This window comes from Carex rostrata, chromosome 11 (genome assembly GCF_964058835.1).
Source record: "Carex rostrata chromosome 11, lpCarRost1.2, whole genome shotgun sequence".
Taxonomy (NCBI): domain Eukaryota; kingdom Viridiplantae; phylum Streptophyta; class Magnoliopsida; order Poales; family Cyperaceae; genus Carex; species Carex rostrata.
The window spans coordinates 13,400,928-13,428,762 of NC_135928.1; the positions used below are offsets into that span (position 1 = coordinate 13,400,928).

The window sequence follows — 27,835 nt, forward strand, 5'->3', positions numbered from 1 at the left end:
GATTCGCATTACAAATCCACGCTATACCAAAAAGTAGACGCACTACAACTTTGATCTTCTTCAGTCATTTTCATGCGATCTGATTTTAAGGTATCAAGTTCATTTGTTCAAAAACAAAAAGAAGAAGCGTTTATTGAGAAAAATCCATTAGTAAAATGGCAACCATTCAACACGGATGGACATGGACCAAAGAAATACTCAAGTTATATTATGTCTAAACAAATTATAATTAAAAATAAATAAAAATAAAAAAACTAACCCCTACATATAAATAGGCACCGAATTTTGTAGTTGAGTTGAAATTAAGTTAATCTTAACTCATTGGACGGAGTACGTTATGTTATTTATGTTCGCACTAATATTAATATTAAAGAGTCTGAAGCGTTGTAACTTAATTGATCCGAATTAATTCTGAGACTGAGAGCGAGTTAATAATGCAGTGCAGAGAATATGGATTCCAGCCGTACACGTACTGCATTAGATTAGACCTGTATGATCCACGCCTATGCAAAATTTTAATAGTAAAATAAATCGGGAATGGACAGGTGGAATTGGAAACGATACTTTATTGGAGTCAGTTAGGGACCGGACGGGTTTTCCGAGGAAAATCCAATACCGCGTGGTTACTTTAACGACCTGACGTTTGAATAACGGATTGGATAAGGGAAAGGAACAGTTGTCTCTATGCGGAGGTCTATGATACTTACATTGTGCTCGAGGAGCAGAAGAACCCTGCCCCCGTGTGCCGTGTGTTTCCAGATTTTTTTTAGTTGCTTAATTGCTGCTGGCGCTGGGTAGTGGACTAGTACTTAAGTAATTTGACTGTACACCGAATAAACCGACCGGAGTCCAAATTAACTGGTTCGGATCCTTTCAAAACCCGGTCCAAAAAGAATCACCATGCAAGCACAATCCATGAAATATTTATATATATATTTAATTTATTGCAGTTTACATTTTGTGAGTCATTATCGATCAGACAGTAATGTACTTGACAACAGATGATCGAACATCCTCCATGAAAACAGCTACATCTTTCTGAAACAAACATTTAAATTCAACAAACCAAGTGTTAAACTTAATCAAAACATGCAGCAAAAGGAGGGAGGGAAAATTAATTAGAGATGAATGTACGTACCTGATTGCTGCTTAATGCACTTGCTATGTTTTCATCCACAAGTGCCAATAGTGATCTGTTTATCTCATTTTTCTCCACCATCTCCAGTAACTGTTCATTATTGTTTCCCATTTAATTACCATTCATTTATAACAACTCAAATAATAATTCTCACTTTTCTTTTTTGTTCATTTAAAGTTTTCCTTTCTATGCATGTGCAAGTATATGAGAAATTAAGGCTTAACTTAAAGCAAAGGAATGGATTTGTCATACCGTAGATTTTCTATCTTTAGATTGCAGAATCTTCATCAAGTTCAATTTAGCTGATATCATATCTGCTTGCAACTTATCATATGCTTCTGCATTACAAAATTCCAACAAAAATGCAGCAATTAAAATCAATGCCACCGATGCATATATATACACTATTGATTAATCCAATACTAGCAAACAAAGAATGTTTTTGAGCAAGTATGGTACTGGGTACTGCTTAGAACACACAAAATTATATCACAGAACAGAAAAGCTATGAACTGGGGATTAAAAAGAACACTCCAAGTACTATGGCCCCTAAATATAAATTTTGGTACTAAAAATGCCTCATAAATCCTGGGCCCACACAACAACAGTTTACAGTTTAGATAAAAAAAAAAAAAAAAAACAATAAAATTGAACAAATTGCACATAAACAAAGTAGAGAACTGACCAGATCCCTCAAGCAAAACCTTCTGCATTGCTTCCAACTCACATAATCTATCCTCCATAGCCTAAAGAGGAAACAACACTTTTAGTTCTCTTTTCATATACCTGGATCATTTGCAAGAGCATAAATTCCCTATGCTTACCTGGGTTTTGTTCAATGAGAATCGAATTTGTGCGATTTCGCGCTGTATATGATCAAAGAATGCTTTGTCCAACCTGTAACAGTAGCAATACTATACAATAAACTTATAGAAGCAAGAGATAACTATATATTAAACAAATTAAATTTAATATTCCACAACAAAAATAACATATCTAAGTGACTATTTGACCTGGGTCTCAGTCGAGCAATCTCGACCTCAATTTCACGTGCCTCTGTGTCGAGAAAATATTCTACAAGTCCTTCGATTGTTTCGGGCACGACTCTCGCCTATCCTCAAAACCAACAAAAGTAGCGATTATAATGGTATTCTGAGTTGTCCCAAATATTGTTTCAGAGAGAAATAGCACCTCTCTTTGGGCACGGCGCCGCTCCTGTTCCTCCCGCACCTGGCGCTCGAAAGCTGCACGAGCCTCAGAATCCTTATCCAGTCTCCTTTTGAATTCCATTTTCGCTATGTGGCCCCCTTGTGGTGGGCCCAATATTCCCTCAGGATCCTACCATACAGAATTCTCAAAATTAACCAAAAAAAAATTGTTGTGTTTACCTTAAATCAGGATAAGTAAATCTCTTATAATTAGTATAGTTGTACGCATTACACAGTCACCACAGAATGCTTCTGTTTATCTTAAATGGCAAATTAAAAGGCAACCAGTAGCTCTCTAGGGTATGTAGCAGCAACAGTACGCTGGTTGAACCACTAAAATTACATGGAGAAAGAGAAGCTATGCAAGAGGTTACAGCCAATTTTGAGGGTGTTAATCAAAATTCATCTAAAGGGAGGGGGTTTATGCGAAATACTGAAATAATAAGGTGTTGGTTATGTTACAACGAGAAAAAAGGAGAAGAGAGGAGCGGACATTACCCAACCGACGCATTGAATTTTGATGCTGCTCCTCTTCGTTGGGTTTAGTCTCTTTAAATTCGAGTTAAAACGGGGAGAAGAAGAGCCAAAGAGAGCTGAGGCAGCTTGTAGTGAGGCCATATCCTCTCTCTCTCTCTTCTCTCTCTCTCTCGAGATAACGGCAGAAGTGTTATCTCTTTTCATTTCTTTATCCTCTGCAATTGGGATTGGGTAACTGGATTACGAATGATTGATAGAATTAGGGAGTTGCAATTATTCTCACTTCCTAAATATTTCATACTTTATTTTTCATATATTTCAAATGAGGAGGGTTCAAATGTGTTATATTCCGAAATTTTAAAACATATTAATTTGCTAAACTGATCATTTCGCTTAAATAAAATTTTTAGTTCAATTAACGACCATTCAGATTGTAACTGATGGATTAAAAAGGAACCTAAAATTTCGAAATATAAACGACTTACGAAATTATGTATATTAAAATTTAGAGTTTAAAAATAGAATAAAATATAGCACTATGGATTATTTATAACTATTCGGTAAATTAGTAACTTAGAAAATCCATTACAAATTCCTTCAAGTTTTTAGAAAGGAAGAAATTGATTTAATTAGATTCATGTGAACAAATAGATAATTGAAGTCTGAATAAGTGTATAATTATACGAAATCATTCGTACAAATAAAATATAGAATTTATAAAACTCGTTTATTTAGAACTTTTAGATGATTAATTGAATATATATAATTATATAAAAGGAAAATCAAATTATTCGAATCTTAAATTGAGAAATAAATATACGAATTTTATGTGCGAATATAGTTACAAAAATTTACGAACTTTCGATTTGAATTTATGAAAGAAACATAATTTAAACCAATTAAATGAAACTATATTGAAGTTTCGAATTACTTGGACCATCAGATTCCATCCAGCACGAATCTTAAAGCAGCCCCTTTATTAAAACCCCCTTTTCTCTCTTTCTCTTCTCTCCCTCCCTGTCCGTGCGTGAACCCCACGCCAAACCCTCCCCTTCCTCTCTTCTACGCCAAAACCAGGGGGCTTCTCCCCTCTTCCGTCGCCGGCGAGGCCCACCAACCACCCAACCTGATCCGAGAAATCCCACCAGCACCCCGCCACGCTCCCTCTTTGCCTCTTTTTTTCCCCCTTCCCTCGCCTCCCTTGAAACCCTAACCCTCATCTCTCTTGATAACAGACTCGTATCCGTTGCAAGGGGGGTTTTCCTTGACTGCCTCTTGGAAAGAGTTTGTTGTGATTTTTAAGAAATCTGGTGCATTATTGTCTCGTGGTGGTGATTCGGTGATTTTGAGAAGATCGCAAGGCGAGACGACGAACTTTGGAACCGGCCATCTTTCCGTGTCTCTGACGGATATTCAAACTCTCTCGGGTAAGTATAAAACAACCCTTTTTCTGAATCTCGAGGCTTGATTATGCCTTGTTGATTTTAATTGGTGCCGTAGCATAATCGTAGGAAGTGATTTATTAATTATCGAGTACGGGTTGTTGATTTTCCCGACTCGATCGAATTGCTTGATCTCTCTCTAAATAACCTTTGTTATGAGATGGGTAAAGGCACAAAATTTAAATAGAGGGGTTATTGGTAAATCTAGCAAATATGGAGGGGGTATCGTGAATAAACTAAATTGGGTAAATTTATTCAAGTAGAGGGGCCTCTATACAAATCTAAAAATTTTGAGTTATAATTCGGCCTTAGGAAATGCATTTTTGAATTGGGCCATTAAGGTGTTGAATTTGGTCTTGAATTGTTAAATTGGAAATAAAATGTAAATTTAAAATAGCAAAGTGAGCTTACAACTTTTGGGCTTGGTTGTAAATTAAAATGGAAATGATGAAATATTATATCGAGCACATGGTAAGCTTTTGAATAAATAAAATATGTTGAATGCCACTCGATAGAATATAATTAGTATGTCATATCTAATTTATAAAATCTACACTCTATATACTTAGCATGTGTCAAATCATCACACAGTGTAATTTGGTATTCTCGTATGTTAACATATATTGAATATATAAGCACAAACATAAAACGTAAATTAAGCATATGCTTTAGATTAAGATATAAATAATGAAACCCGACTAAGAACAATTAATTAGTTATTAGGATGTGTGTAGTTATAGGTATTATTTAAACCGATTATAAGTTATATATATCCGCACCATGTACTCAAGGATACATGGTACGTATCAAGATTTCTTAATGAATGTTATAAAAATATCAAATGTTTTATAAACAAGTTATTAAATATAATTCTTATTATATAATATATTGCAAAATGTATAATATATAAGCTAACATATATTTAAGCAATTAGCCATTACAGTAAACAAGTGTGGTATCATAAATTATTATATGATAAATGTAACATATACATCTATGATAATCGTATCTGAATTAATTAACATGTATATATCTCGATTAACATTATTTTAATTGATTATAATTAGCAAATATAATTTTGAAAGTATAATTATTATAAAGAAATATAATTAGCATAACTAGTTTATTTATAATCTAAAATGGTAGGTTAGTGTATATTATTAACAACACAGAGTACGTAACTTAAAAATAATAAATAAACTATATTAAACTAAATACGAATTAGTAATAATTGTACAATTTACACATTTTATTAAAATAGTAGCATTAGGAAATTATTAGTAATAAATAACTTTGGAAATCGTATTCAATATATTAAAATAGTTATAGTTAATTTAAAATAAATTAAAGTAGATAAGCAACTAGGTTATATTAATTAAGTAGGACACGTTTAAAATTACCGTAACTCACGAATAATTATTTTTGCGACTAGTCGACATTAGAATTTATACAAGCAATATATCTTCAAATTAAATTATTAAAACTATTAATTATCTTAGATTAAAATTTGATTAATTTAAATCAAAGTGAATGAACAATATCTTACTAACCGGTTTAGTCCGACTGACTGAATCAGTAATTTTTATAAAACTGAAATAATCGAAAATACGACTAAACATATTAAATGGGGTGAGGGTTAGTATAATTTAGCGTAGATTGTAACTAGTTTAAATTACGTCATCACAGATCAGCATATCCCGTACGAGTCTGATCCTTGGACTGATTCGACTGACCCGCAATTTGGAGCATACGCGGAGCCCGCTGATTTCGCTGAGGGTTAGCCACAGAGACTCCAGCCCTACAGGTGTGGGATATCTGAATTATTCTTTTCGTGGGCGTACTCTTACCAGTCGTTCCATCTGACTTGACATCCGCACTTTATTTTTAAGTAGTTGCATTAAAACTTTAGAGCATGTTTATCCTTTCTGCACTGTAGATAGAATTGCATAAACCCTGAAAAATCCGAATTTACTGTATTTTAAGAGTAGAGTAATTAAATAAAGTGCTGAAGAAATCTGAACTGAATCAGATGATTTTGGGTCTGTCATGCTTAATATGATGTTAGATGATTCAATTTCTGATTTTTTATTGATTTTGGGTCTTACTGCTTAATAGGACAATTTATTAGATATTGTAAGATTAAAGCACTGGTATGCTTATTGGAATTGCCCTCTCTTGTTAATGAATCAATCAAGCACTATATATACGTGTCTAAGATTTTCACATGATTTTTTCTCCTTTTGTTTTGATCTCAACTCTGTATTGGGTTATCGCAGGTTAATTATACAGAACTGACTAATCTAGGTGTTTTTAATTCTTCACCTACTTATCTGGTCAATAAAGATCTAAATTTTACAATGTTATACATCAATGCATTGCTCACAGGGGATATTATGTGTATATATATAAAATAACTCTTATAGAACCTTTTGTACATTTCAGAAAATCCTCTCTTCTCTATTGTGTGCGTTGCTATCTTTGGATAATTCCTTTCAAGGCGAGAGTTAGCTTGAATCAACCATTGCAAACGGTACTTCTCCTTCCCTTTTATTTCTTCCCTCATTATTTCCTTTAATATTCGTATTTATAGGGTAATTTTGATAAATATGGCATTTCATTATTGTCAGTAGCCTATTTTCTTACATTTTGCATCTTCTGTTTCATTTGAAGATATAAAAATATGTTCGATGTTTCTTTTTTTTGATATGTAAAAGAATATTTGTTATAAACTTTTGACCTAGTTGAAACCTTTGATGTTCATTTATATTATCTCGACTTCTTGTTTATTTTAATTGATGATATAATTTTATATTATGTTAAATTTTTTTTTTTGGCAACTATTTATGTTATGCTTGTCTACCCCTAACAAAATTCCTAGCTTCACCACTGCTCGTGCATCTGTCTCTATACTATGTCGGATGAAGGGAAATACACGCTGGAAACGACTCGGGCTGACAAGTCGGTGTGGCTGATGAAGTGCCCTCCTGTGGTGACCCGATCCTGGCAAGCTGCTAGTGCCGCCTCCGGTTCGTCTGGCTCCGGTGATCCCACTCAGAACCCGATCGTAGCTAAAGTCGTTCTCTCCCTCGATCTCCTCAATCCCGATGAATCCTCCGCTATGCAGTTTAAGATGGAGATGGCCCAGACAGACTCAGGCCACACGCCCAAGAGCTACTCTCTAAATATGTTCAAGGACTTTGTACCTATGACTATCTTCTCCGAGTCTAATCAAGGTCTCTCTATATAATATTCCACTTCATTTCATGCTTAATTGGGGCCTCTTCTCTTTGCAATGCAATACAATACACACTGCTACTTCATTTGTAATAAATTAAAATGTTAGATTGGGGCTTATCTGTGCTGTTGATGTACAGATAGGTTAAATTCAGATTGAATTTCACTATTTAGGTTTGATAGGACAACTTATGATTAATTTGTTCAGTTCACCTCTAAACTTCTTGAATCAGCAATTGTGCGTACCAGCTTATGTGTACCGATACCAACTGGTTTCAACTTTCAACTTATAAGCATCCAAATTGAATATTGCTTGTATGAATTGAACCCAAACCTGATTTTGGAGTAGTGTTGGGGTCAGCATGAGGAATTTAAACAGAAGTTGAAGCAAAACTGTTTATTATGAATTATGCAGGGAAGCTAGCATTGGAGGGGAGAGTTGAGCACAAATTTGACATGGAACCACATAGTGATAATTTTGGTGAATATGGAAAATTATGCCGTGAGAGAACAAACAAATCTATGATCAAAACACGACAAGTACAGGTACTAACATATTGCTTTTTTTGGACCTTGTTATTGGAAAGATAATTGGTTTTGTTATTGCAACAATAAGAATAAACAGTACCACTAAATAGTGGCTATGCCTTATTTGTGGCAATCACTACATTGTAACACAAAAGCAGAAAATGATACAGTTAAATATTTGGATGTTTGATGCTATTTTTTTGGTCTGTAGGTATTAGATAATGACCATGGGGTGCTTATGAGGCCAATGCCTGGAATGGTCGGTTTGGTGTCTTCTGGATCGAAGGTAAAATAATATTTCCAGCTTCTTGAAATTATCAGCTTTTCTCCTCTCTCTCTCTCTCTCTCTCTTTCTTTATTGCAATAAATTTATTTCCTAAACTATTTGTTTGTGCAGGACAAGCAAAAGAAGGTGACACCAACAAAAGGAACAGAGATGAAGAGGACACGTCGTGACAGACGTGAGATGGAAGATATCATATTTAAACTCTTTGAGAGACAACCAAACTGGGCCCTTAAACAACTTGTGCAAGAAACTGATCAGCCTGAGGTAAATCACTCACTAACACATCCATCTGGGACAAACTGTTTTGGTGCCATTACTTGAAGATCTGAATTAGTGTCACTTTTCAGAGCCTTGGTTTTAACAGTTGTTGTGTTTTGTTTTTAATTGGTGCAGCAATTTTTGAAGGAGATACTGAATGATCTCTGTGTGTACAACAAGAGAGGTCCGAATCAAGGAACCCATGAGCTCAAACCTGAATATAAGAGAGCCACTGAGGATAACAAGGACAATGTCTAACTCAACTAGTGCCCTCCTTTTCTTTTTTTTTTAATTAATTTCTGATACTTATTGTGTGAATTTTGTAAGCTAAGCTTATTTAGTGACAAGTCTAATAACTGAAATTTGTGGAAATGCAATGGCTTGATCAGATACTTGGGTCGGCATGCATGCTTATGGGAAAGTTTGATGAGATGTAATTTTTCTCTGTATGGTTGTTTTTCCTGTTTTGCTTCCTGAACAAAACAAAACAAAACAAAACAGGAAAAAACAACCATACATAGAAAAATGCATAGAAATGAACGAGTATACCTTCGTAAATTAAGAGTGTAAAACAGGTTGGGTACAAACAATGCATGTTCTCTGACTATCTTGATATTGGGCATTTTAGACTGAGATGCAGATGCGGTTAAAGAAAATGATATGAAGCCCGAATAGGTGGCATTGACTGGCCGGTACGGTACCCCTGAGTAAAATTTATACGTACGGCTGGTGGGTGAAATATGCATGACACACCAAGAGCATCTTCTCTTTCATATAATCACCATGTTTGTCTAGTAAAGGAATTATGAAAATATCAAATTTTAGTTTGTACAAATATTTCAATATATATCATATTTTAAAGTTTGAGGCCTAGAGCCATAACACTGGAAGATTGATTGCAATTGTATTGTATTACTAATAAAAGAAAAGTAAGGTATGGTGTGCATCGCAATTATGTAGCTAATTAATGTTGTGAAAAATGATATGGGGACGGGAAAAAAAAGAAAAAGAAATTAAGATGAACCATAGTACGTACCTATATATAGACAGATCTATACTTGACAGTAGCCTAAACTGGCCAATTGTGTAAACTCTACAACCATAAATTGATCAATAATCGAAACACTAGCCCAAACAAAAACATTATTTTGTCCATACATATGCTAGCTGGAGATCTAACCTCGACAGTTGCTCTGGTACTAATATGGGCACAGCACACACTTCAGTATCTATATATAGAGCAAAAAAAAAAAGATAGAAAAGCTACATTTCTTTTTATTTCTAACAAAACGATACAATTAGTTCTGAGTGGCAGTAAGACTCTTACCACACTTATTAACCTATCCAACATTCCAACCCATGTAATGTGATCACTCTGATGATCCAACTAATTTCAACTCTCGTCATCTTTTTCCTGTAAATTGTAATTCTCTGGATACCATTTTATAGTTTCTTTCTCCAAAAATATATCATGAACACAAAACAGGAGAAAGCAGTGGTTTGCCAGAGAAGAAAGCATCCAAATTGGCAATCACCAATTCGAGCACGGCTTTAAAAGATTCAGGAGTTGTGACCGCTCTGTGATCCGATAACACCACATTCTCCATTTGAAATAACTCCTTTGGCACGTCTGGTTCATTTACAAACACATCGAGACCAGCCCCGCCTATCACTCCTTCCTTCAAGCATCTACCATAAAAGTTTCACAGGTAAGCCACGCATATTATTAATTATTAACTCCATAACCACAAATGAACAAGTGTGTGTGTGTGTGTGTATATATATATATATATATATATATATATAAAATGGGTAATTGTCTTACCTCACAAGCTCTGGCTCATCAATTAGGGCTCCACGACCGACATTGATGATAATGCCATCTTTGCCTAATGCTTCCATCACATCTCGGTTGACGATGTTGCGGGTCTCGTCTGTCAGTGCACATGAGAGCACCAAAATGTCATTCTCACGTGCTAGGTCAAGTACACTAGAGAAATATTTGTACGAGGGGAAGTTAGGTTTTGGTGCTCTAGAGAAGTAGGAAATGGGGCAACCAAATGCCGTTAGCCTCTTCGCCACATGAGATCCAATGCTCCCTAACCCGACTATACCGACCCGTTTCCCACTGACCTAGAATTTAAATATAGCAAACAGGAGTTATAGAACTCGAGTGTTTTTGTTTGGTATGACCGTATGAGTATGGTTTTGATATACAGCCAGCCATACAGATACAGGGCACCTATGAAATGGTCAAGCAAGTTGATGAAATACGGGCCGGGCCAGGCCGGATTTGTTTTGTATGGTGACGAATGACCAAACTGTTCCATGTTTTCTTTATCTTTCTTTTGATGCCAACGAGGATCACTGTGTGTGGTTAAAGTCTCCAATGATGAGACACATAATTACAAAACCTCAATTGCCGCAGAGGATCCGCATTGCATGAAAAATTTGATTCGTTGACGTGACGACAAATGACAATGATCCTAGTCGAGAATTCTAGAATTCGTATACATACAATGTGATATTATATATATTAATAGAAAAAAGAGAAGGACAATGCAGACTTGTCATCATTAATTCCTTCAACTTCAAGTTTAAACAAGTATTAACAAAGAAATAAAACGAAAACACGGTAAACATGCACCTAACTAACTGAGTAACGAACTAACCCTGGATCCAAGCGGGAGGTGCCCTTGGCCTTGGCCTTGGCCTTTCCCCATCTTCATAAACCGATCCGCCATGGTAACCTTCCTCAACACGTCAACCAACAAACCGACTGCGAAGTCAGCTACATCAGGCGTGAAGGCCTCCCCGGCGTTAGTGACGGCGACCCCTCTCTTTCGACATGCATCAAGGTCTATGTGATTGACGCCGGCTGAGGTGACGGCAACCAGGCCAAGAGAGGGGAGCTGGTCCAGGAGGGATGAATCGACAGTGACTATCGGGGCCATGATGAGGAGGGCCTTCATTTGGGGGCAATGGGTGGAAAGGAAGGTGGGAAGAGGAAGAGGCGATTCATCAGCTTTGACGAGGTCAAATTTTTGGGAGAGAGCTGTTTGGAAGGGGCCAATGATGGGTTGGAGTAGGAGAACTTTGGGCTTTTCTTCGTATTCTATTTCTAGGGAGGGCATCGCCATGGCCATTGATGGGTTCAAGTGGGAAGTGGGAAGGCGTCTTTCACTTTTCTTTTCTTTTCTTTTCTTTTCTTTTCTTTTCTTTTATTTGATAAAAGAATTTTATTCTATGGTGCGGCAGCTTCGTCAATCTCTTTCTTTCGTCATTATTAGGACTTTAATACGTACGGTCCACACAAGTCAAGTCCTTTTTCAAATCAATTCAATTTTTAATGTGGTCCACTGCACACCAATTAATTAAAGCTATGAGGTATGAGTAACAAACCTGAGATCCAAGCAGGTTATGGTTATGGTTATGGTTATGGTTATCCCCTTTCAATCTTTGCCGAATGGAGATCCCTCTCAACAAATCAATCAACAAACCCACTCCAAAATCCGCTGCATCTGCCGAGTACACCTCACCTGCATTTGTCACGGCCACGCCTTTTTTCCTACAAGCTTCCAGCTCAACATGGTCAACTCCAGCAGTCGCAGTGGCAACAATGCCGAGATTTGGGACAAGTTGGAGAAGAGAATTTTCGATTGCGCGGCAGTTGGGGCCTGAGGAGACGATGGCCTTGATGGATTGTGCGTGGGTGGAGAGGAAGGCATTCAAGGGGAGAGGAGATAGCCATGGTTTTAGGAGGTTATATTTTTTAGAGAGGGTAGATTCAAAATGGAGGGACAGGGGTTGGAGAAGGAGAACTTCCAAATGCCTACTTGTACTTGCATCACACATTTTTTTATCGTTCAAGTTGTGATGTTGGCTTTTGCTCCTCACACCTTTTCTATACTTCCATTCCATGCTATAATTGTTCTGAAAAGTGAATCGGTAAAATAGAAACAACGGGCCCCGCGAGTTCAACAAGAGAGCAACATTTTTTTTTCATTTTGCTTAAAATGATTTATTATATAGGGGAATTTTCATGTATCCCCTCAAAATCTTCAATATTACATATATCCCTTCAAAAATCTATAATATCATATTTACTTTTCAAAATTATAAAAACTCCGCATATTTATCCAAAAAAAAATGAACTTTTTCATTAATTCTTTTTTTGATAAAACTTTTTCATTAATTCTAAATCCATCCCCTTTTAAATTTATAATTCTTATATTACCCTCATAAAATTAAAAGAATTAATGCTATACTTCCATGCTCCTTATCTATAATTCCTATTTTTCCATCAATTTTTTCTTTCCCGAGTTCATTCTCTAGCATCCGACTGGTTGAAGCGACTTCAGATAACTCTATATTGAGAGTTATTCGCCTCTTATGCTCTTATCCAATGGACCAATATGTCTTGTGAGGAGGGAAAAACCTCCCACTCAATCATATATATGCCTATTTAAATGAGTATGAGCTTGCTTATTTGCTTTCCAATTCCAAGACTGACTCTACCTAACCTGCAACCTCCACACTCTATGACTCCCTTCTTCTTTCACCTTTCTTCTTTCAAGTTAGAGCTGGCTTATGTAACCGGTCACATACAACTCTATATTTTTTAATTACAAAAGCAAGCCCTTCATTATTTGCTGCCCTTTGAATTTGATCCAAATCTCCCCTTGAGAGCTGGGGGGCAAAACAACACTGTTACCGGGTCCACAATCTTTGCTTCAAAACCTGCTACTAGACGATCAACAGATCCAATGTAGTTTGTCCCTTCTTTACAATATGTTCTAAAACAACCCCTTGTTTACTCTGTCAATCAATATCCCTTTATGGTATGATTTTGCATATCTTCCCTGATCACCCTCATGTGTACGCCTGCTGATACAATAATATGTAACAGTTGACAGTTGTCGTACCAGTGGTACCACGATGGTTTTTTGTTTTGCCATTGACAACAGCTTTTGATTATTCAGTTGAATCTTTCCTGATATGCTACTTCCTCTTGTAGGTTGCTCATTTCCTTGGTGTTGTGTTTGAATGTTATAGAGCATCGCTCATTTCTTAGGTGCGGGCACTCAAGGACAGAGATCTAGGAGAAGAAAAAAAAGGATAGAATGGTTCACACTTTGTTAATTAATAATTTAATATAATACTGTGGTCTATGGAGTAAATTTTAGAGTCCTAAATATTATTATTTTACTAATTTTGGATACATTTGATATATTGTAGAGTTAGTATGGATAAATATGTGATTTTCTATAATTTAAAAGGGTAAATACGATATTATAAACTTTTGAGGGGAAATACATAATAAAAAGTGTTATCGTGTGTATGTATAGGATATATATACACACACACATATTATAATAAAAATATATATTCACACACGTTCCAATTTATATTCTTCTTTGTTTCCAATTTAGAATACACACACACACACAAAGAAAGAAAGAGAAATAAGAAAATAAGAAAATAATTTCCATTGTGGTCTGTATAGAAACGAAGAAATAAGGAAATAATAAATAAGAAAATGAAATGTGGAGTCTTCTCAATTGAAGAGGAGAAATATGGAAACAAAGAAATAAGGAAATAGATAAATATATCGCTAAATTTCAGAATTTGTTCAATTTTAATTATAACGTATCGTGTGGCAGCACATGTGGTGAGTATGTTTTTAACTAAATTTAGACTTTTATACATAAAACATATGCATTTAATCAAAAGAAGACAAATTATGTAATTGGAGAGCTGATATCAAATCTGAAGTTTCATCTCTCAATCGTAATCGACGTTTTGAAATTTAAAAATTGAAAAACGAATTATGGAGACAAATTAAGTAATTGGTCTCCAAGTACAATTTAATATGGAGAACAACTTGAACGGTTCGGATCGACGTTTTGAAATTTAAAAATTGAAAAACGAATTGGTAGCACCAAAGCTCAGGAACTACCACTTTGATCTTAGTCAACCTCTATATATATATATATATATATAGAGGTGGGCTACGGTGAGTTGCGAAGTAAAGCGACTATTTTACTTCACGCTCATATTTTTTTATTTTAAAGTTTAAAACATCGATCTGAACCGTTCATCTTGTTCTCCATATTGAAATGTGCTTGGAGACCAAATTTTATATTTTTTGAATTTTTTTTACTATTTATTAAGCAATTTTGAATGTCGCTGATCTGATGGTCCAGAAAATTTTACTGTTTTTTTACTGTTCACAACAAAACAGCAATTTTAAAAAATGCTTAATAAATAGTAAAAAAATTCCAAAAAATGTAAAATTTGGTCTCCAAGCACATTTCAATATGGATTAAACATCTAACGGTTCGGATCGGTCGTTTGGACTTTCAAAATAAAAATACGGCGCGAAGTAAAAACGCGTTTTACTTCGCAACTCACCATAGCCCACCTCTATATATATATATATATATAGAGGTAAAAAACGCGTTTTTTTTTTACAAAACATTATTTTTTTATTTTTTTTATTGAAATATTAGAAATGTTTAATATATTTCTTTGAAAATAGATGAAATACAATATAACTTGATTTATTAGAAAGACTGCGACAAATAACCCGAATTAACATTTTTTAGGTTGGATTTTTTGCGGCTATAAGAAAAATTAATATATTTCTTTATGTTTTATTGGAAAAAAATGCTTAGATTTTGAGTTATTGATTCCGATTCAAAAGTTACTTCTAAGTAAATATAGAAATTATTGTTATCCTTCTAGTATATTTAATTTCTAAAAAGTTGTATCTATTTTAAAAAAAAAAACAAAAACTTTAAATTATTTAATGATTGTTATTCAACTTTTTTTCAAAATAGATACAACTTTTTAGAAATTAAATGAACTATAAGGATCACAATATTTTTTTTATTACCTAGAAGTGACTTTTAAAGAGATATCACTAATTCAAATTCAAAGCATATTTTTTTTTCAATAACACATAAAAAAATATATTAACTTTTCTTACAGCCACGAAAAATCCAACCTGAAAAATGTTGATCCGGGTTATTTGTCAGTCTTTCTAATAAATGAAATTATATTGTATTTCATCTATTTTCAAAGAAATATATTAAACAGTATTATATTTCCATACCAAAAATAAATAAATTAAAAAAAATCTTTTTTTGTAAAAAAACATAAAAAACACACAAAAAAATACAAACCCAGTGAGAATCTCACCGGTTTCTTTTCTTGAAATCGGTCAAAATCTTACCGGTCCCAATTTTGGAAAATCGATGAAATTTTGACCGGTTTGGACAATTTTTGAAATTCTGCAAAAAAATGGGTAGAATTTGAAATTTATTTTGGATATTAATAAAAATTTAGGATCATAGTGAATTGACCACACACACAAAATGATATCAGAGTGAACTGACCACATTGCAAATTATGTTAGGCTACATAATATTAACTTAACTTAAAATTAACCTAATCTATTAAAATTAAATATTATTGATTTAATTATGCTTGTTTATTAAGTTATGTTTGTTTAATTAATTTTGAGTAAAGCTAGGGTGTGACATGCTCACCAAGAAAGTTTGGTGAGCATAACTCCAAAAGTATATCGGATCGACGTCAAATGTCGAATCCAAACCATTGAAATCCATGTACTTCATGAGTGATGCATATACATGCAAAATTTTGAAAGTTTCGAGTTTATTTGCTACACGGTCAAGTGGTCAAAGAAATGAACATTTTATTATAAGTTATTTTATATATTTAATTTTTATTATTTCATTGACCACTTGACCGTGTAGCAAATTGTCACACCCCAAATCCACCGGGGGTCTGACAGCCTGTCGCGTGTATAAATCAATCGTCACATATACACGCAAGGCAGTGGATCTTTTATATGCATTACCAATATCCTCATTCGCTGCGTCCGAGTAACAAACCTGAAAATAATCGGGGAGAGGGGGTGAGAATAAATTCCCAGTGCGAAATTTGCCACAGTTTAGATTATTGGACTTGCAATCAAACTCTATATTCAAAAATGAAACTCAAACCAATAACAGTTCAAACAGATATATATTCGTAAACATAAATAACAGAATGCCACTACTCGACAACATTTTATCAACCTGCAACACAGTTTACGGAATTTCCAAGATGAATTTCAAACACAACATATATTTTGGCTTAACTCGATTCATAACTCAGTTCATTAGGGCTTGTAGCAATTACAGATGTTCTTTCGAGCTGAACCTTTATCAAACCCACATCTGTAGGGTTACTGACACCTACAGATGGCCAACCGCTGGACCCTTTATCTGACACTCATCTGCAATCGCTTGGCTTAACAGTTTATTACGGTCTGGTTCGAATCATATAAAGAAAATCCACTTTGGAATCATTCCAATAGTCGTAATATTCAATTGACCTTTCCAAATGCATTAACACGTAGGAGAATGCCACCGAGCCACAGACGTTACACATGTCACCCACGATCTCAAATCACATCTCATCACATAACATAATCACCCTCCCTCGTCCCAACCGGTACTGGAAATATCGAGGGCCGTTCACCTAAGGCCATTTAGGATCCTGGGAATCCAAGTCAGCATACAGCCCGACTTGGCAAATTAATTGGATCCAAGTGCTTAACTTCGTAAATCCATTCACACACATATCAATTCCACTCGTGGTGACTTTAAATCAAAATCAGATCACAATAGATCGACATAACCTATAACCATACCAGTATGCAAATCATTCAATTCAGATCAATTCGAGTTTAATTTGATTGGGCTATGCAAATGCTCTACGCAATTCAGTGATGCAATCAATGATATTCAACATGACAAACGAAAACACAGTTTAATTCCTGAAAATAAAGTATCAAACAAGTCCAAGAATCCCGCACCTGAATATGACGAGCGTACCGCTTAATTACGGATCGGGCGTCTCGAATTTCCTCGCGATATCTGGCTCGACTGAGCCTACACCTATATTATACGATTACTTGGTTTAGTTCGGTTACATTCTCAAACTTAAATTCCAAAAGCCGTATTTTTAATTCGTCAATTCTTTTATACCTTTTGGCTCATTTATAATCATTTTAATTCAATTCAATTTAATTAAAAGCCCATAATTTAGCAAGGGTTTAAGCCGCTAATTAATAATTCACAATTTACTCCAAGTCCATTTATAACATTTCAATTTCAGTCCTCTTTACAATTATTTCAATTCACATATGGCTCAATTTATAATACTTCACATGCATGGCCGGTCATAGCCTCACAATTTACATCTTACAAATTGGTCCCTTATATTTATACAACTCACATAGGCCTTATATTTTTATAATTCATACCCCCTTATTTTTATAAAAATTCCCAAGGCTTGTATTTTGCACAAAACAACCTTCAATTTAATTTATTTACATTTTTGGGTCCATGTCAAGTCAAGGACTGGTACACACACAAAATCAGCACCATTACCGGGAAAATCAACAACCCGAGCAAAGGTGTAATTAATTTTAATTCCCTTTACAAAATCCTAACTACAATTCCCTTTAATTCATACACATCACTATGGTATATATTTTACAATTTCCAACCATTAATAAAAATCATTTTGCAATATAACCCCTTATACTTAATTTATTCGAGCAAATCGATCGAGTCGGGAAAATCAACAACCCGTACTCGAAATTAACAATTTCACATCCTACGACATTAATCGATTCATCAAGAATTTAGAGGTGAATTTCTTTTTTTTAGAATTTACCCGAAATAGAAAATATCGAAAGAAAGCGGCCGATTCCGAGGGTTTCGCCTCGCCTCGCGGCCATCTCACTCGGGCACTAGCAAGCATCATAGCACCCCAAGAAAGCACCAGTGGAACCGAAATGGCAAGCACCACCAAAAATCCGAATTCTAGGGTTTCCCAAAATCCAAACTCAACGGCAACCGAGACAACGAGAGAGAGGTCAGTCGGGAAGGGTCCACGGTTTAGGGAGAGAAGAAAGGTAGGGTTTTCTAGTGGGGCCGCGGGTCAGTGAGCAAGGGCGCGGGTTAGGGTTTTGACGGGTGGGGAAGAGAGGCGGGAAAAAGAGAGAGACGGCGGGCTGGGGTTTTCCGAACCAAGGAGGAGAGAGAGGAGAGGGTGGGGCGGGGGTGGCTCGCCGGCGACGGGGACGGGGGGGGGGGGGCGGAGCCCCCTGTCTCTTCTTTCTTTGGCGTAACAGAGGGGGGGGCTGGGGGTTCACGTACAGGGAGGGAGAAGAGAGAAAGAGAGGGAGAGGGGTGTATTAAATGGGGCTGCTTCAAGATTCGTGCTGGCTGGAATCCAATGGTCCAAATAATTCGAAACCTTAATATAGTTTCATTTAATTGGTTTAAATTATGTTCCTTTCATAAATTCAAATCGAAAGTTCGTAAATTTTTGTAACTATATTCGCACATAAAATTTGTATATTTATTTCTCAATTTAAGATTCGAATAATTTGATTTCTCTTTTTTATGATTATGTATATTCAATTAATTTTCTAAAAGTTCTAAATGAACGAGCTTTATAAATTCTATATTTTATTTGCACGAATATTTTCTTATAATTATAATTTTATTTCTAGTGCTATATTTTATTTTATTTCTAAATCTCTAAATTTTATTATACATAATTTCATACATTATTTATATTACGAAATTTTATTTTCGTTTTAGTCGGTCAGAAAATTTCTGAACGATCATTAATTTAATTAAACTTTTTTTATTTAAGCCAATTGATCGATTTATCAATTTTAATCAAGTTTTAAAATTTCGGAATGTAACACAAATAAACTTAAAACTTTCAAAATTTTACATGTATATGCATCACTCATGAAGTACATGGATTTCAACGGTTTGGATTAGACATTTGACGTCGATCCGATATACTTTTGGAGCTATGCTCACCAAACTTTCTTGGTGAGCATGTCACACCCTAGCTTTACTCATTAATTTTAGTCTGCGAATTTGTTTAAATTGTGTTTATTTAGTAAGGTTTTGTACGGATAAATTTTAGAAAGGTATAATGATTAGTGGTGGTGATAAAAAAAATTGAAAAAAGAAAACAAAAAGAAATAGTTTATATGATTGGTTGTACTTTAAACGCTATTGCAATTAAACATAATTCTGAGAGAAGAAAAAACAAACAAAAAATAAATAGTCGTGAGCTTCAACTTATGGTAAAAAAAAAATAGAGTTGATCATGCTAATTGCAAATAAACCAATTAAAGTCATCTTTTCAGTGTTTATTAATATATATACTATATATAATTTTTTTTATAATTACCCGATCAGATAACGAGTACGAAATAAGTTTTACTCGTAGCCTTACCCATTTAGATAACGAAAAAAATTATATACATGTATCTGTATCCAATACAAATAAAAAAGTGTATTCATACATGTCTTATCAGATACAATACGAATCGGGTAAATGAAAAAAAGGGTGCCATTGACACCTCTAACCCCATGTTTCAAATAATAAATAAAAACAAAAACTACCCCGCGTTAGGGGAATCAGAAAAAGAGAAAAGAAAAGAACAAAAGAAAAACTAATCAGGGTAAATCTGGCATAGAGGTGAAAACAGAGCAGATACGGAGCGGATAGTGGTAAAATCATATCCATATCCACATTTTAATGAGCGAAAATGAATACGGATACGGATAGTAAACGGATGTCAAAATGAAAAACCAAATCCACTTAAAACGGATACGGATACGAAGCGAATAATTTATGGATACGGATTCGAATATGAATACAAGACGAATAATTGTCGGATAATTGAGGTATATGAACTTTTAAAATACAAATATTAATAAAAAGAATTAAATATAAATATTCATTATAATATTGAAGAGATGGGAGATGATCTATTGATATATGAGTGAGTCTAATGCATATTACGATTTGTTACCGTGCTATGGCTCTATATTCGAGTTTTCAAATTCTAACGGTCGATCCGAACCGTTCATCTTGTTCTCCATATTAATATGTGTTTGGAGACCAAATTTTACATTTTTTGAAATTTTTTTACTATTTTTTTAGATTTATTGAAAATCACTATTTTTGGATGGTCCAGAATTTTCAGATCAAGTGATATTCTAGATATCTAAAAAAATAGTAAAAAATTTTCAAAAAATGTAAAATTTGGTCTCCAAACACATATTAATATGGAGAACAAGATGAACGGTTCGGATCGACCGTTAAGATTTGAAAACTCGAATATAGAGCCGTGGCACGGTAACAACCCGTGATATGCATAGTACCATAGACTCACTCTTGATATATTATATATACAGAATAAAGAAATGATAATAAAAGATAAAGTCTGTATAAAGAAATGATAATAAAAGATAAAGTCTGTATAAAGAAATGATAATAAAAGATAAAGTGGTGTAGTGGTTTGATACTTTATCACAAAGTCTTGACCTTGGAGGCGGCCATTTTTTTTAATACCCCAAAAAAAAAAGAAAAATATAAAAATAACCTCTGTTTTGGGTTTTTTTCATATATGCCCTGACCGCTTGGAAACGGGGCGGGCCAAAACTTTAGCAAACCGCCCATGCAATGGGCGCTTCATGCCATTACCAAACCGCCCATATACTGGGCGGTCCACTTTTTTTTTTTTTTTTTTTTTTTTAAGTTTTGTTTTTTCTTAAACAGAATTTTTTTTTTTTATTGAAATATTAGAAATATTGAATATATTTCTTTAAAAATAGATGGAATACAATATAATTTGATTTATTAGAAAGACTACAACAAATAACCCGGATCAATATTTTTCAGGCCGGATTTTTCGCGGCTGTAAGAAAAATTAATATATTTCTTTATGTGTTATTGGATAAAAATAAAAATGCTTAGATTCCGAGTTATTGATCCCGGTTCAAAAGTCACTTCTATGTAATCTAGAAAATATTATAATCCTTCTAGGACATTTAATTTATAAAAAGTTGTATCTATTTTGAGAATTCTTTTTGAATAACAATTATTAAATAACTTAAAGTTTTTATTTTTTTTTCAAAAATAGATACAACTTTTTATAAATTAAATGTCCTAGAAGGATCATAATATTTTCTAGATTACATAGAAGTGACTTTTGAACCGGGATCAATAACTCGGAATCTAAGCATTTTTATTTTTGTCCAATAACACATAAAGAAATATATTAATTTTTCTTACAGCCGCGAAAAATCCGGCCTGAAAAATATTGATCCGGGTTATTTGTTGTAGTCTTTCTAATAAATCAAATTATATTGTATTCCATCTATTTTTAAAGAAATATATTCAACATTTCTAATATTTCAATACAAAAAATAAAAAAACTAAAAAAAATTATGTTTAAAAAAAAAAAAACTTAAAAAAAAAGAAAAAAAAAAAGTGGAACCCCAGACCGCCCAAGCCAGGGGCGCTTCATTTTTTTTTAAACAGAAATTTTTTTTTTATTTTTTATTTTTTGTATTGAAATATTAGAAATGTTGAATATATTTCTTTAAAAATAGATGGAATACAATATAATTTGATTTATTAGAAAGACTACAACAAATAACCCGGATCAATATTTTTCAGGCCGGATTTTTCGCGGCTGTAAGAAAAATTAATATATTTCTTTATGTGTTATTGGACAAAAATAAAAATGCTTAGATTCCGAGTTATTGATCCCGGTTCAAAAGTCACTTCTATGTAATCTAGAAAATATTATGATTCTTCTAGGACATTTAATTTATAAAAAGTTGTATCTATTTTTGAAAAAAAATAAAAACTTTAAGTTATTTAATAATTGTTATTCAAAAAGAATTCTCAAAATAGATACAACTTTTTATAAATTAAATGTCCTAGAAGGATTATAATATTTTCTAGATTACATAGAAGTGACTTTTGAACCGGGATCAATAACTCGGAATTTAAGCATTTTTATTTTTATCCAATAACACAAAGAAATATATTAATTTTTCTTACAGCCGCGAAAAATCCGGCCTGAAAAATATTGATCCTGGTTGTTTGTTGTAGTCTTTCTAATAAATCAAATTATATTGTATTTCATCTATTTTTAAAGAAATATATACAATATTTCTAATATTTCAATACAAAAAATAAAAAAAATAAAAAAATTTCTGTTTAAAAAAAAACAAAACTTCAAAAAAAAAAGAAAAAAAAAAGAAAAAGTGGACCGCCCAGTATATGGGTGGTTTGGTAATGGCATGAAGCGCCCATTGCATGGGCGGTTTGCTAAAGTTTTGGCCCGTCCCGTTTCCAAGCGGTCAGGGCATATATGAAAAAAACCTGAAACAGAGGTTATTTATATATATATATATATTTTTTTTTTTGGGTATTAAAAAAAATGGCCGCCTTGGAGGACAAGGGTTCGAATCCCAGCAAGGCTAATTATTTTAGTGCTAATGGGGTTTTAATCATGTTTCTGCTTAGCAGGTCCGAAGCCTTTGCAGATGAATTCAACTGGTAAGCTGGTCCGATTACTTTTCGGATGGTTTGAATATCCGCTCCATTTAAAAATTACTATCCATATTCGAATTCGAATATTCTGTGGATATTTGATAATTATCCGGATTTGGGAGTATTCCGTATCCATTTAATTCGGATTCAGATTATAAGCGGATTCGGAGTGGATATCCATCAGATAATCCGGCTTTGTTTACACCCCTAATCTGACATGAATTTCAGGGTGCATCTGGAGATGTACATAGCAATGTTCTCTTGGCAAGGCACAAAGGGTTTTCGTTAGTGAGATAAAATTTGTTAATTTCTTCTTTGGTGGATTTTACATTCGAGGTCATGAGTAATATACCATGGATATTTCTTTCATATTAACTTTGGGACTGTTGTCCTCTGTAGATGCTCCTCCGGCTTATTAGAGGTCTCTTTAATGTCAATATATATAAGCATGCTTGCTTTTGTGAGAAAATTATATGATTTTTCTGCTTAAGCTAACTACGGTATTATTATGGTTATAAACCACATATTGTTGTTTTCTTATTTTTTAATTTATTTATAAATATTTTCTTATTTTATTTGTACCTGATATCTCCATACTATATCTAAATTACAGTCCTGATTTACACTGAAACCTGTGCTTTAAAGCCTATAAATGTGGACTTTTTACTTATATTTCGATGAAATGTGGTACTGCTATGCTTTGTTTGGTATTTTGCAGGAAAAAGGGCGAAAAACTGGATCTGACTACTTTTCAAACGGCCTGTATGACATTTTGTACGGCCCGTACAGGATCTGCCCAACTACACATAAGGTTCCACAACAGAGGCACAAAGTCTCCAAGACAAAGCACAGGCATACGACCCGTACGGGGTCCCCTACGACCCGTAGGGCGCTAATTCGGAAAATCCAGCTGGAATCTGAAATGAGCATAATTTAAGGAGGCCGAAAAGGAAGCCTTTTGGGGCGCGATCTGGGGCATTAAATGAGATTTTTCCTCACCAAAAAAAGGGGGATTCACCACTGGAACTTGGACAACCTTTCTTGGAGCAAAAGACAAGAGGAGGAGAAGAGGAAGAGAAGTGAAAAACGCGAGTTTGCAATGGATCTTCGGATTTCTCCACTGTTTTGTCATGAACTCTTTTATCTCTTGTTATTTGTGTTATCTTATGAACATGAGTAGCTAATTTACTTTGTTTCTAGGGTTAAGATGTAGTTTCTAGTTTGGTTTTGTTTGCATGCTACTTGGATTTTGTGTTGAATGCTTGGTTTTTACCTTGTTGACTAGTATTTTGATTGCTTTATTTGTGCTTGCTTGAATTGATTAGTCGTCCCGTTAGATGAATGCGCACATCTAAGTGTTAGGAGCCAAGTCTATGACATTTAATCCAACTGAATAAAGTATATGAAGTAGGGTGAAACCAAGGAGTACCCGAAAGGTGAAACTTTCCTTGAGACGAAAGTCCTTGGATACTTTTAGTAAACCAACAAGTAACTTAGATAAATTAGGCCAAAATGCGAAAGTTGAGGTTTAACGCATCTAAGAGGGAAGTATTTGAGTCCGGTAATCGGGTACTAGGCCAAAATGCGAAAGTTGAGGTTAGGTATCTAGATTTGGTCGATAGAAACCCTAAACATTAGTATCAACACAGAAAACAGTAGCTGCAGCATTAACTCGGGGTCCCCTACGGGAATCCATACGGGCCGTATGCCTCGGGGCTGAACAGAAATGAAATCTGAACCCTGGAAATGCCTTTTTATTAATTGAAAACAACTTTAATTCTCTTTATTGTCTTTTAAACTCGTCATAAATCATTAGAATTGTTAGAACCAAACCAAACCAAACCAAACCAATTTTCTTTTAAACGAATAGAGCTCGCAGTGCCGTCTTCTTCACATGAAACCTCGACTTCCCGCCATTATCGCGTATAGCTGGCTCCGCTCCCAACAACTCTGCGAGGGTGGCATTAATCGTTTTATCATCAGTGGAGTATGATATGCCACCGACGGGCATGCCCTGGATGGGCAAACCCCAAAGGACACTCACATCCTGAAGAGTCACTGTCATCTCTCCAAACTGGAAGTGGAACGTGTGCGTCTCGGGGCGCCATCGCTCCACTAGTGCCTGGATGAGGGATGCATTAGTAGCCTTGCTCTCCGTCTCCAAAATATCAACCAAATGGTACAACCCCAAATTTCGTAGATACGGGTCCATCAGAGAGTAGTACTGCATGCCGTATGCCCGATTCTTACATTCTAGGAGGTCCTGACTCTGTGTTGAAAAAAAAAAACAACATAAAAACTTAAAAAAATGAGCAATTAGCAAAAATTTAAACTTTCAAAAAATAAAGGAAAAAGTAATCAAGTATCTCTCGGGATGCCAGTGAGACTCGATGCTCACTATGAGGTATCCATAATAATGGACTAAAATGCTCCGTGCTGTCCACGGAAATGGGATCATCAGTATGGTCGGGTGGTGGTGGTCTCCTAGGCCGTCCCCTAGCCATCCTACGTTTGAAAAAAAATTAGACATGCTACAATTGGTTAAATTACGTTAATATGAAAAAAAAAATTGTTCTTTGGACAAAATATACTAAAATATGCTAAAATACGCTTATCACGGTAAAATATGCTAAAATACATTAATTACGACAAAAATATACTCAAATATGATAAAATATACTCAAATATACTCAACTATCACTAATTATAACTAATTTTGTACCTACATTAACACTAATTACCACTAAATTGGTACCGTAATTAATTAATCCTAATTATAACTGATTAACAATAATTACTATCAAATTTTGGACTAAATAATCCAAAATAAAATTACAACTAACTTTGGCCTCCTCAATTATCACTAATTAAAACTAATTTTGTACCTACATTAACACTAATTATCACTAAATTCGGTACTTTAATTAATTAACACTAATTACCACTAATTAACACTAATTACGATCATAGCTTGGACTAAATAATCCAAAATAAAATTAAAACTAACTTTGGTACCATAATTATCACTAATTACAAATATTTTAGTACCTACATTGACACTAATAACCACTAAATTGGTACCGTAATTAATTAACCCTAATTATAACTAATTAGCACTAATTACGATCAAATTTTGGACTAAATAATTCAAGTTAAAATTAAAACTAACTTTGGTACCATAATTATCACTAATTATAAATATTTTGATACCTACATTGCTACTAATTACTACTAAATTGGTACCGTAATTATTTAATCCTAATTATAACTAATTAGCACTAACTCAACTAACTAAAAAAAAAATACTAATTTTGGTACCTTACTAACATAATTGGACTAATCTACAACTTTTTTACACTACAAATGAAATTTCAAAAAAATCTAGGGACTTACTTGCAAATTGGAAGAAGAGAGAAGAAGAGAGGAGAAATTCGGGTGGGGAGGAGAGAGAGTGAGATTTTGAGAAAATGAATTGTGAGGAGAGAGAAACAGGCTTTGGGGGGTATTTATAGGCCCGGACCGCCGAATTTATTGGTGGTTCGGAATTATAATTCCAGACCGCCGAATTTATTGGTGGTTCGGAATTAAAATTCCGGACCGCCGAATTTATTGGTGGTTCGGAATTAAAATTCCGGACCGCCGAATTTTGAGGCGGTTTGGGCATTTTTAAAATTTTGTCCGAAACCTGGGTATTTTAAATTATTTATTTTTTGTTTTGGGTATTTTTAAAAAAATCGGCCATTTCTCTACAAGCAAGATGCCCTAAAATAAAATAATTTTATGACGGAGAACCAAGTAAAGTAAAATTAGGCCCAGCCCAAATGCTTGCCAAGCGGGGACCCACTTGTCGTCCGAAATTTTTATTAATAGAAAAATAATTAAATAAATATTGCTAATGGAGAAAAAAATTATATTTTTTGACATTTAGGAAAAAGTTATAAACTATCATAGCCAGTTTAGTGAAAATCTAATTACTTTCTTAGTTAAACTGTGGGAAAAAAAAAATCGGGACTTCATAGTCCATCACGGTTAGAGGGAACCGTCTACTTCGGCCTTCACATAACAACAAGCAATTCGGTTTTGTGCCCTTTGGCCGTGATAGACTATGAAGTCCTCTGGCGGTGATAGTCTATGAAGGTCAGAAATTTTTTTTTTTCGTGATTTAGTTAGTTTGTAATTAGATTTTACTAAGCAGATCGTGATAGTTTATACTGTCCAGAGAAAGTTCTTCTTAGATGTTAAAAAAACAGAATTTTTTCTCTCCATTATCGATATTTATTTAATTATTTTCTTATTAATAAAAATTTAAAGTGCCGCACTTTATAAATGGAAAAATGTGCAAAGTTGCAGCTTTCTGCCTGGCTCGATTTTTTTAAAAATACCCATTAAAAAATTAATTTAATAAAAATAACCAGATCTGAACTGAAATTTTAAAACTATCCAAATCGCGGATTTTTTCCGCGACCCAGAATTTTTATTCCGGGCCGCGGAAAATATCCGCGCCTCGAATTTTTTTTATTTTTTATTTTTTATTCTGGGGTGCGGATTTTTTCCGCAGCCCGGATTTTTTTTTTTTTTTTAGAGTTTGGAGAAAGAAAATGTTGTTTTTTTGGCCCAACTTTGCACCTCTGGTTAACATATCAAAACACCTTTAAAATTCATGAAAATTTACCGACATGCATTCTTGACTTCATAGAATAGGACTGTGAAGTTTCATACAAAATTTCAAAACAGATCGTGAGATATCGGCTCTCAAAAATTGCCTGAACTGCTGAAGGAGTGCTTCATAGCCCAAATTTGC

The 27,835-nt window shown here is 34.2% G+C and overlaps 3 protein-coding genes and 1 long non-coding RNA gene across 6 annotated transcripts; 1 reads left to right on the plus strand and 3 right to left on the minus strand.

Moving 5' to 3' along the window:
- Positions 1–854: 854 nt before the first annotated feature.
- On the minus strand, positions 855–3,040 carry LOC144562189 (uncharacterized). The gene is made up of 8 exons (XM_078311362.1): positions 2,845–3,040; positions 2,330–2,476; positions 2,152–2,249; positions 1,963–2,035; positions 1,824–1,884; positions 1,391–1,476; positions 1,139–1,228; positions 855–1,038 (listed from the first exon to the last, which is right to left on the minus strand). The coding sequence occupies exons 1-8, from the start codon at positions 3,025–3,027 to the stop codon at positions 976–978; spliced, it is 801 nt and encodes a 266-aa protein (XP_078167488.1). The 5' UTR covers positions 3,028–3,040; the 3' UTR covers positions 855–975.
- An 828-nt stretch (positions 3,041–3,868) lies between these two features.
- LOC144561814 (uncharacterized) lies at positions 3,869–8,948 on the plus strand. Of its 2 annotated transcripts, XM_078310911.1 has the most exons (8): positions 3,869–4,250; positions 5,952–6,069; positions 6,708–6,795; positions 7,144–7,498; positions 7,915–8,045; positions 8,239–8,313; positions 8,425–8,577; positions 8,707–8,948. In XM_078310911.1, the coding sequence occupies exons 4-8, from the start codon at positions 7,177–7,179 to the stop codon at positions 8,827–8,829; spliced, it is 804 nt and encodes a 267-aa protein (XP_078167037.1). In that variant the 5' UTR covers positions 3,869–4,250; positions 5,952–6,069; positions 6,708–6,795; positions 7,144–7,176; the 3' UTR covers positions 8,830–8,948. The 2 variants fall into 2 exon arrangements, with proteins under 2 accessions (XP_078167037.1, XP_078167038.1); XM_078310912.1 differs by lacking the exon at positions 5,952–6,069.
- LOC144561815 (uncharacterized) lies at positions 8,847–9,442 on the minus strand. Its single transcript, XR_013513927.1, has 2 exons — positions 9,066–9,442; positions 8,847–9,032 (listed from the first exon to the last, which is right to left on the minus strand). It is a non-coding gene; the product is annotated as an uncharacterized LOC144561815 (long non-coding RNA).
- Positions 9,443–9,651: 209 nt separating this feature from the next.
- Positions 9,652–12,452, minus strand: LOC144561813 (glyoxylate/hydroxypyruvate reductase HPR3-like). Of its 2 annotated transcripts, none has more exons than XM_078310910.1 (3): positions 11,974–12,452; positions 10,397–10,704; positions 9,652–10,260 (listed from the first exon to the last, which is right to left on the minus strand). In XM_078310910.1, exons 1-3 carry the CDS (start codon positions 12,424–12,426, stop codon positions 10,041–10,043), a joined length of 981 nt encoding a protein of 326 aa, XP_078167036.1. In that variant the 5' UTR covers positions 12,427–12,452; the 3' UTR covers positions 9,652–10,040. The 2 variants fall into 2 exon arrangements, with proteins under 2 accessions (XP_078167036.1, XP_078167035.1); XM_078310909.1 differs by lacking the exon at positions 11,974–12,452 and adding an exon at positions 11,244–11,920 and having other exon boundaries at positions 9,716–10,260.
- Positions 12,453–27,835: the final 15,383 nt, after the last annotated feature.